The 11,233-nt window shown below is 37.7% G+C and overlaps 1 protein-coding gene across 6 annotated transcripts in view; it reads left to right on the plus strand.

Moving 5' to 3' along the window:
* Positions 1-10,869, plus strand: part of LMO3 (LIM domain only 3) — a 60,069-nt gene extending 49,200 nt beyond the window's left edge. For all 6 annotated transcript variants that reach the window (XM_061444650.1, XM_061444651.1, XM_061444649.1 and 3 more), the window contains 2 exons: positions 1,131-1,256; positions 10,237-10,869. In XM_061444650.1, coding sequence (XP_061300634.1) covers positions 1,131-1,256; positions 10,237-10,342 — 232 coding nt within the window. In that variant the 3' untranslated portion in view covers positions 10,343-10,869. The remainder of the gene's footprint in view (positions 1-1,130; positions 1,257-10,236) is intronic.
* The last annotated feature ends 364 nt before the right edge of the window (positions 10,870-11,233 follow it).

Consider the following 11,233-nt stretch of genomic DNA (forward strand, 5'->3'; position numbering starts at 1 on the left):
CCATTATATTTTTCTGCTGTCAGCCTGATGTTGAGGAAAAAAAGAAAACTGGCAGATGTGGCGTTTTTATCTAGTGTGCTTCATAGTTAAAAACAGCATTAACTGCTATGCGCAAGCAGAGCATTACTTTTAATAATCCATCACAACTATTAAGTAGTTTAAATAAACTTCGTTTCAAAGATTGCTGCCATGTAGAGCTAACATATTTTTTCTTGTTCATTATAATCCTTCCATGTCACAAAAGGATGCATATGTATGTTGGGGTTATTTTTTTTTTGTGTAATGCACCCACTTGAAAAGTATTGAAAAATCTTTAACAAAGAGAATTTTAAAAAAATTAAATTACATAGATGTTTGGCAAAAACAGCATTTCGTATTGTTCTTACAGTATTTTGTACTTCTACTACTGATGTGACTATATATAGTTTACAGCCTCATTTACTTTAATGTGCTACCTGAATAACATAATCATAGCAATAACTATGGTATAGGGTTGTAAGGTGCATGAACCACTAATGCTTTCTGACGATTTAAATGACTTGTTCATAAAATGTTTTTTAATAATAGTGGTAAAGCTTTTAGCACTTGATGTCAAAAATGCAAAGAATATTGGCTTTTTCAAGTGTTATTTCTTTTCTAGCTAAAGTGTGTTTTAATAATAAATAGCACCAAAAGCCAAGGTTATGTGGCTCTCATCTGTATGGGAGGATCCAAGCAGAAGACTCTCCCCATGCGTACGCACACAGCTTGACCTCTGTCTGCACAGTTATGTAACATCCCTAATACGTTTACTATTTCTTTGTTTAGTTTAATAAGATGTTTCTTTTATCAAGAAAGGTCTGTATGACCTGCAGAAAAAAAAAATAGCATCACAATAGGTGCAATATCAGGCTGTTGCTACTCCATAAAGCTCTCTCTGGCAAAAAGGACTATGCCTTTGCGCTGTAAATTGCGCAGACTTATCCCACCAAAGACCAGTATTTCCAAAGGGAAGTGTGCTGCGAAGTCAGTCAGAGGCCGGACAACTACAAGGGCAGTGGGAAGGGGGTGGGTGTGTGTATAAAAAAAGAAAGTGTGGTTTTCTTTTCAGTTAACCATCTTCAGGAATATATTTCTTTCTGTATCTCCAGGTTATTTGGCGTTACAGGAAACTGTGCTGCCTGCAGTAAGCTCATACCTGCTTTTGAAATGGTGATGAGAGCAAAGGACAATGTTTATCACCTGGATTGTTTTGCGTGTCAACTTTGTAATCAGAGGTAAGAGAATTTCTTGGGTCTGTTCCATAAGCTAAGTGCTAATTCGGCACTGATGCAGGCATACATTCAAGTGAGGAAGAAACATCTACCAGTTATGGAAACCCAAGATTGAGAGTAAGACCTGAATACTTATCCTGGGACTGATACAGAACATCTTTCATGACCTTGGCCAGAAAACTTTTTGTGCCTCAAATCCAGCATCAGTGAAAAAGAATAATGTTACTTCCTCTCCTTCAAAAGGCTGTCTGTCAAGTTTAATTAATTAATATTTATAAAGGATTTTGAGACCCTTTTCTGCAGAAGAGCATAGCAGTATCATTTGTCATTAATTTCACTTTAATTCTTCATTTTTATCACATGTATTTCTTCTAAAGCACATATTTTTTCTTCCTGTTGCCAGAGCTGCAATCATTTAAATTTTAAAGATGTTGTTCCCACCATTTACTCTGTAGCAGCATTGGACTTCTTATGCCATATTTTTATTTCCATAGCCTAATGGCAGGTTATAACAATCCCAAGGACCCAAGCCTGACACTTTATTCTGAAGCATCACCCATATGCTAGTTGCAGAACATGTGTCAAAAATGGTAAAATTGTAACAATTTCATTTTTGGCACCTGAATACAGTTGAACTTACAGCAACTACATTCAGCCTGGTGGCCAAACCCCACCAGAGATTTAACCCAGAGCTCCATTTCTGACTCCACAAGAGCTACTAGCCGCTTTGCCAGTGACTTCTATAAGGTCTAGGAAATGAGAGAACCAATTATGTCTGCTCCTAAATGTGCCTATTATTTTCAGTTATTTTTCAATTACATGATCCTATTTAGATCATGTAATGTTGTATAGCATTCATATTTTTTTCAAGTGGGAAGAAACACAAGATTTACATTAATAAAAAATTAGATAATAGTCTCAACATGACAAAGTTAGACACAGCTTTAAATAAGCTTTGTTAACTCACCTTGTCCTACAGTGTCTTATTTTGTAACACTGCAGTCATTTAAAAATCAAACATCCCTAAAGGACCATAAAATGTACAGCTGCTAATAAGTGTAGCACAGTACAATTATGCTCTTTTAAAAAAGCCAAATTGACCTTTTTCATCATGTTGCATGGGAAATTAAAATACCAGGCAAGTAATAACCACTGCTTAAACTATATAATAATGCAAAGTAATTATAGGTTCTAATGCTATTTAAAGTCTGATATCAATTTTGTCTTGCCACAGAACTAAGAGGCTGTATTCTGAGCAGGGCAGGCAGAGCCTCCTGTAGTACCCACTGAAGTAAAACACACTCACACTCCCAGGTCTCATTTCTTAAACCCTTCACATCCCTTTATTTTTTCAAACCATGGTTCTAGTATCATTATTAAAGTGCCTAATATATTTCTGTTGTTCGCTTCATTTATTACATGCCATAATGGGGCTGCATATCTTTAGTGCTGGTTATGCACAATTAGCACTTAGTTATTGTCTTGTCACTTCAGCCCATACAAGACAAACTTCTTTAATGTGAGAAGTCAGCTAATCTTCATCAGTCAAGCAAAGAGACAGTGTTTGTTACCTGGAGTGCAAAAGATTTTTATCATAGTTAGCACTCTTGGATCTGTGGAAGTGGACTTTCTTTTTCTCCTCCTCCCCACCAGAAAGCGGAGCTGTTGTGATTATTTTTAATATTCCTCTTTTGCCATTACAAGTGTGAACTAATGTACAATTTCACTTTTCAGCTAATATACTCCATACTGTGCCCTAAGGCCACTGATCCCTCTGGAAAAGTGCTGTTAGATGCTTCTGAAACAGAGCTTTCCTGGGATATTTAATAATTCTTATGCTTGTCATTCCTGAGCCTTCAATCTAGTCTTTTATTTGATTTTTACTTTGCATGTAGTTTGGGCAAAGGGTTGCTGAAATAGTCTTACAGGAGAGACAGGCTGGGAACAAAAGAATTGATTTACCTGAAATACAATCTCGTTCATCTAGTCAAAACAGGGAACAGTTCCAGAAGTTTCAAAGAATTTCAGAGGTTCTCAAAAGTGGCCCTAATCCTGATTATATTGCAGTAGCTCTCATGGAGCCTAATAAAACAGTCTGCCTGTAGAGTACCTTTCTTCCTCACAATTCGGGGCTGGTGGCACTCTGAAGAATTAATTCTGTTGTTTTTTATAATAATCCCTATTCCATGGATGCTCTAACATAGCTCTTCTGTAGTTCCTGTGGCAAAGGATCCCACTGACTACATTCTTTCATTAATAAATAGCTTTAAATCTTTGGATTTTCATTACTTGTATAAAAAAAAAAACAAAAAAATAAACAACCCAGGAATGCTAGACACCTGACACATCACCAGTTTTGGAATTTCTAGTATCTATAAAACATCTTTCTCTTTTCTTTTAAACTGAATACTCTCGTCAACCACCATGCTATTAATAATTTCTGTTGCCCTTCTCAGGATCTTTTTTCGTCCTCTAGTTAAGCTAATCAAAACCAAACGGCAGATTCTGAGTGAGGATGAGTTTGTAAGATGGCAGTTTGACTTTATTTATTTATTCCATGCTTCCCTTTCGTATGCAAAATAATGTTATTGAGGGGTCTTAGGTCAGCTGTTCTACTCCAGCCACTCTCCCTAATGCAGAATGTATTGAAGAGAATATTTTTATTTACAAACACATCAGCAATATCCAAAAGAGATAGCAAGGCTCACCAGCTATTGCAAGACCTGTATGTTTGACCTTATTCCCCACATTCATATTCTCTTTCCCCATTAAATTTTAAATGCTTTGGGTCATTCTGTATGCCAATAAAAGTACAACATATATGGAGTATAACCAGTGCATAAAGCTTTCTGTTTGGTTCCATATTTCAGATTTTCAGTTATCACCTACCATTTAGGTTTTTTTCCTAGCCAAATATACGCAGTGATCGTGACTAGAATAAAGCATTTCTTTAAATTTAAATTAAAAAACTTTTTGTCTTTGCCAACACTGAATTTCTTCTGACATTCTATGCCTGGTTGCTCCTTCCAGCCCCTTCTGCCTTCCAAGCCAGCTAATAATTATATTAACCCACATCTCACCACTCCTTGGGGGGAACTGTTCTTCAGGCTTGCTATGGTATGACCCATATATTCCTACCCTTTAGATAGCTGATCCTGGCACAGTGAGAGAAAGGCCTGCCCTTCTTTGCCTACTGCTTTTTGTGAAAGACTTGGAGATTTTTCTGCTTTTGTGTACACATTCACTGTTTGCTTTATGATTTTTGAGTATCTACAACTTGCCATGCAGCTCAAATCTCAGTATGGATGGTAGTTAGACCCCATTAATTTCAGTGGACTTCTGTTCACGCCATCAGTGACCTCTGAAATACCTCATAATGTTCCTGTCCCCTTTTGTCATCCTCCTGAAGGCTACATTTTCAAAATGAGAAGAAAAATGCATTGTCTCACATATGGCATCCTAGGAAGACAGACTGTAGATAGGACTGTAGACGTAAACAGGACTGAAGGAGATCTCCTGAGCCTGGTATCAAATAGGCACTGTCTCATATTTTCACTTTGTTAAAACTATTCAGCCCTAGGATCCAGTTGTTCCTCCAGCCAGTTTTGACATATTTTCTCCATTTTTTTATTGACACTGATGTTTAAAGCTGTAGGGATTTTGTGAACATTAAGCTCTGCTCCTAGCCTAAAGGTTTTAACATCCCCTCATCTTTCATGTTTCTGTCCAGCTTACTCCTAATTTGAAGTTTTTCCATCTCCTAAATACCCACAGAGCTCAGTGACAGTCATCTCAATAGCATTTGTGCTTCCATTTCTTCTCTGTAAATATACTAAACTTCTCCTCAGAAGCACTTCACCTCACATTGGCAGTAGCCTCAATACAGTTAATTTCTGCATTAAATTTAAAGGGGGAAAAAATGGAAACAGCTGGAAAAATAAACTTGTAAACAGACACTGCCTTTCACACATTGTCAGGTTGCATGTGTGTGAGTAGCAAAATGGAGTGGAAAATCTTGCGAGTGGGCTCAGCTGTGTCTTTGCTTGATGCTTTTGACTACAGTGATGATGTCAGTCTGCCTTCGGCTTTCCCAGTTTCTGGAGTTTTCATGTCCTTCCTTTCACTCTCTGTCGGCTGCTTTAGCAGCTTGTTTCATACTTCTGAGATATTCTCTCTCTGACGTTTGAAGTCAACTCAGGGTATGGCTTAAAAGCCCCATCTGCTATCACCGGGGGGTGTTTAAATCAACTGTTCTTTCTTTCTATCCAAAATACCCTTTATTTTAATGGGAATTGGACTGAAAATAGTTACACACTCATTCAAATCAGTGTCCTGATGTAGCTGTAAACACTTACCTCCAGTTTAAGCTGTAAAATGCCCACACAATGCTGCCTTTGTTCTCTGTCAGGCAGGAGGGAGTGAATTCAATGCCAGGGGCACCCGTATTTCAAATACAATGTTGGATTTTTGCGTGAGTGGTCATTTTATAAATTCTGAAGACCTGGATACTGCTTATTTTCACTGAATGTCTCTCAATTTAGAATAAAAATTAATACGTTTTCAATACCTCATTAAAAAACTAAATGAATAGGATGCCAAGATGAGGTTTGTCTTAAGTTGAACTCGGATTCTGTGTGAATCTTAATGTACTGGTGAAAATATACAAACCCAGGCACAGGTCCCAGTTTCCAGCCTTTGACAATAAATGGACATTTTGGCAGAACCTTAGGATTAGTAAACTATAGGTGTGGACTGATGAACTGTGATGTAAAAGAGAGGCTTTGTTCTCTTAGTGATGCATTTAGGTTAACGTTAATTCGAGTTATACTCAAAGGAATTTTATGAAAAAAGAGGAGAGGAGGAAAAGCAGAGGACAAGTTACATCAATGATTGCACAAAGCAGAGGGGAAAGGTATGGGTGTGCTAAGTCTGAGCTTTCTTTATCCTAGAAGAAATCAATTAAATGCTTCCAGATTCTGTTTCTTTCTGCAACAGCAAAGATCTGACATTACCAGAGGAGGCACTTCACACTCATCTTCATTCACAGAAATATTTCTCTTGCTTTCTTAAGAAGTCTTTGGTACCTTGACACATGTCCTGTACATCAGAAAAGATGTCAGACAGCAGTGAGATCCCCTTAAATACATGTTCTGAACAATAAATAGCAATTTCTCAAAACTGAAGTTTTATGCTTCTTGTGATCAGTCTAGGCATACCTTTCCCTTCCAAACAAGGTGGTAACAGAGGTCATTTTGTAATACAAATGGCCTTCCTTTTACCATTGTAAAATATGACAGGAGTTCTAGGAAGTAAGTTAATTATAATGGTCATTCTACTAATGTCACAGTTGTGTCAAAAGTATTATTACCGATTTATGGTTGTAAATCCAATCTGGCATGTTAATGCAGCCTATTGTATATTTTTTCACTGTTCGTCTTACCTGCTAGAAAAGTAATAGTCTTGCCTCGTTATATACTCCTAACCCAATGGCATCTTAGTATGCTCTAGATTCCATTTGATACACCTGCCCAATCTGTGATTTAAATCCTCTTCCAATTCCATATAAAAACCCAGAAACAAAACCCAAAAACCAACAACAAACAAAAACCACACAACACTTGCCAGAGGTCAAAGGCGAGGCTTGAATTTATTTTTCCGTGTTACAGCTGAGACAGGTTTAAATCCTTGAGTTTTCAAAACCAATTTGAAGTAGTTGTAAGATGTAAATATTTGATTTCAGAAGAGGCTAGATCTGCTTCTGAGAGTCAAATAAGGCTAAAAGTGTGGATGGACAGAATTTGTCATAATTCATCCATCCACTTTCCTTATCTCATTGTACTTGGGAGCTAACATGGCACGTTAATACGTTTTTTACCTGATGCTTACTTCTTTGTCACCTAATGAGTGCATAATTCACACATTTGATACCCAGGGGCACACACAAGTCTCAGCATCAGTCTCTGCCAATGTGCTTTGGTCGCTGAACTTGCACAATATGAAAATGGTTTCAGAATTTGGACTGTAAGTATCGTAAGTAACAGGTTTTCCCCAAGGCACAGAGGATCAACCCAGCATGCAAATGCAGCCCCATATGAACCCAGAGGATGTCTTAGCATGCAGACAGACCCCCCACCCCACAGGTTATCACACAGCCAAGCATGTCTAGACAGGCCACTGGCAGCCTTTCCACAAGCCAGCTGTACACTTGGAAGGTAAATGATTTGTGGAACTGTGTATGTTTAAAGCTACTCATGCATAAAGCTGTCAAATGCCATGTAGACATAGGTAGAGCATTTCTAGCTCGACATATTAACATAGCAAAAGCAAAAGGCATTGACACTTTTTATTGGGAAAGGCATCCTGACTCCCTTGTGTAGCTGTTGCAGTTTAATTCAAACCGTGGCACTTCTTTGAGGGCTGAGAAACAAAATCCTTCAGCCAGTGTTTTGATGCAAGCAGTATCAAATATCAAGTGTTACTGTGTAAGTGAATTGCACTACAGCTGTGTAATTTTCATTTACGAAATATTTTAAGCAAATTAGTCTGCTAAGCTCTGCATTGCACTGGAACACAACAGAATATGTAGCTGAATAACATTCATAGTTCAGAGTTAGTGCTTTCTGCTGGGTGATCAGAGGACCTGACCCACAAGGAGAGATGCCCTGTTGTGTAACATTCCTCTGACGTTGTGGGCGCAAGCTGGGCAGGCATCCCACACTCATTCCCTGTCAGTAATCTGTGGGCAAAATGTAATGGATGATGTGTCACAATACACAGCTTCCCCTGCTTTAGTCCATATTAATCTATGTGTTCATCTAAGAAGGACTTGGGTTTTTTCATTTTTTTTTTTTTTTTTAATGTGACTTCTTTGGGGAAGACACTTTCACCTCTTAGCACTACTTAACATTCCTTTACCTAATCGGTAAAGATGCACAAGAGACTTTTTGCCAGCACTGTTATAGATGAACAAAGATATTTAAGATGGAAGCCAGAGAAACTGCCGAAGAACTTTTTTGCTTCAAGAATTCTGCATTTCAGTATACCTACTCAACATACTTTTGTGTACTTAGTAGCCTAATATAGCAAGACTGGGGTGGGAAGGATAGCGGGAATCTACAAATGCTATAAAAGAGTCTTGACCATAAATAACTTTAAGATTTCGGGATCATTCCATAATCTCTATTTTCAATCAGCAGCAGCAGCAGGCAGTAATCCTACAGAAAAAAAAGTCCACAAATAAACAAACCAATTTTCCTTTAAGAGCAGAGCTAATTCTTTTCAATCCACTTTTTTATTACACTATTTTCCCTCTATCTATTTAGCTAACATAAGGATAAATTTCCAAAGCTACCCAGTTGGAAAATAAATGGGTTCACTGTTTGTCTAGCATTCCAGTCTTCACAAATGTAAATCAGTCCAACTGCTACTCATTTAAACCTCCACCTTCACAAAACATTAAAGGACTGCTTTCCATACACAATTTAATCTGTGACAATTCATCAAGAATTCTGCTTGAACATCATTAGAAATTGACTATCTGATAAAGACAGGCCACTATCAGAGGCCAGGCGGGTCAACCTGTGTCATTTACATAGTTTTACTGGGTCAGCTACAGCAGGCACCACTATTTGAAGGTTAAATTGTTACAATTAAATACATATACAGCTATTCCCATAGCTACTCTGCTGTTAAATCTACCGTAAACAACACAAGCATTTATATCTGACCCTAATTGTGTCCAAGATGTCACCATTTGGAAATTATACAAAAAAGGACATTATAATCCGTTACACATTAAACAATACTTTATGTGGCGAGATCCATAATTAGCTGCTAGAAACTGGTTTCATTTATTCACATCAGTGTTAAGGGGTTCATTTAGGTTACTTTCTTTCATTTTAATTGGAATAATGTGAGCAGTGCCTCCCAATATATTTTATAGCTGCAGAGTTCACTGTAAACAAAGGCACATAACCCTGCCAAGGCAGTCACTAAGGAAACTCTTTTCTATGCGTTGGCCCTATTCACTTGCTCCCTAAGTATCTTCAAGAAGATCAGCTTTGTCAGGGGTACGGGTTGAGGGGGGTGTCAGTGAAGAGCCTTCTTATACTCAAGCATATTGCTTAGCTGGGAAATCCTACTTTGCTCAAAGTTTGAAGCCAGCACCCAGCCAGGAGCGTTAACATCACATGATGTTCCTACTCATCAGAGAAAATCAAATGAAATACCTCAGTAGCGTTTTGTAGCAATCAGGTCATTCTGATGCACGCAATAGTATAACAAGGTAGGTATACTGATACCACAAGAGAGGGAGCAGTTAGCTCAGTAACTAAATTTATAATCAGCTCCTACAAGAAAAAAGAAAACTGTTTCTCTGCCTACCTGCCTGTGTGTGTCTTGTTTGTACCACAATATACGTAAAGCTGTGTGTATGCTAGAAACAGTTCTTAGAATCGTTGGTTTAAATCAATTCTAGTAAGATACCCAGCTGGACTATAACAAGAAATTCTTACTGTATGCCTGCACAAATGTAACGTATCTCAGATGAGCTTCCTACAGCACACGATCATTTTGTTTTCCTTCTGATTTGTGTGAAAGCAGGACATTTACTTTTCACTCAACTCAGTAGCCTGGGATATTAATTCTGTTTCATCTGTGTGCTCCTGACCTGATGCAAGACTCCCACAGTGTTCGGTGGGATCTGAATGAAGCCATTGGCTGGGGAAGAAAAAGCGCTTGAATGCACTAGATGTTGTTGAAAACACAGGATTAATTCTGATACCAGAGCGATTCGTCTACTGGGCTTTCATGTACGTGAAAGACATGTGCCTGTGCACGCCGCGACAGACTGCAAAGGTGTGAGCTGCACGGTCACTACAACGAAACCGTGAACACTTGTTGTACAGTCCTTATGTGTAAGATCATATCACATCATTCATCCTGACATTATCTTTTTTTCTCCCCTTTATTATTGTAATTTCAGATTTTGCGTTGGAGACAAATTTTTTCTGAAGAACAACATGATTCTGTGCCAAACAGACTATGAGGAGGGTTTAATGAAAGAAGGTTATGCACCCCAGGTTCGCTGATCTGATGCCACATCATTAAGAATACAAAGCACTATGTTCCTTTATCTTTTTTGCTCAACATGTATATAAGAAATGACACAGGAACCTACTGAATAGCATAGATATAGGGAGACAGAATGGTTGCGTGAAATAAAAGGCGGACTGCATCTGTATGTAGTGAAAATTGCTCCAGTTCAGAGTTGAATGTTAATTAAAAAGGTACTGTACATACAGCTGGATTCTTTTTGCTTGCTCTTGGGGTTTTTGGTTTGTTTGGGTTTTTTGTTTCTTTTTGTGTCATTTGGCATGAGATGTTTATTTTGGACTATTGTATATAATGTATTGTAATATTTGAAGCACAAATGTAATACAGTTTTATTGTGTTACCATTTGTGTTCCTGTTTGCTTCTTTGTATTGTTGCATTTAGTACAATCAGTGTCTAAACTTACTGTATATTTATGGCTTTCTGTATCTACCAGCTATTTTAAATGAGCTGTATCTTTCTAGTAAAAAGCATTAAAGAGCAAATCCCAACCATTATTCTACACTTAGAGCTTAAGAATACTGTTTACATTAAAACTATTTAGAAAACTAATAACTCTAGCAGCACCTGCTGCTAATGATGCTATGGTTAAGGGTCTATCAGCACTTCTGTTACAAGCCTCTATTTTTCAGGGGTTAAGCATCTGCTGTTTAACTGAATAGATTTTCCTTAAAGAGCACTTTTATTTTACTACAAAATTTTGCAAAACATACCTGACCGGTTTGGGATATATTATAAAAGGTGCAAAAGTTAATGATTTTGGGTGCTGCTTTTATGCCCCATAGGCATTCAAAATGCCTGTATTTGATTATTAATTTAGCTGGAAATTAAGCCCTAATGCAAACCAGTGCCTCTGGGTATCTTATTT

Source organism: Pezoporus flaviventris, unplaced genomic scaffold, assembly GCF_033815535.1.
Source record: "Pezoporus flaviventris isolate CSIRO_AGI_PZ_B2104156 unplaced genomic scaffold, CSIRO_AGI_Pfla_v1 ptg000002l, whole genome shotgun sequence".
Classification (NCBI taxonomy): domain Eukaryota; kingdom Metazoa; phylum Chordata; class Aves; order Psittaciformes; family Psittacidae; genus Pezoporus; species Pezoporus flaviventris.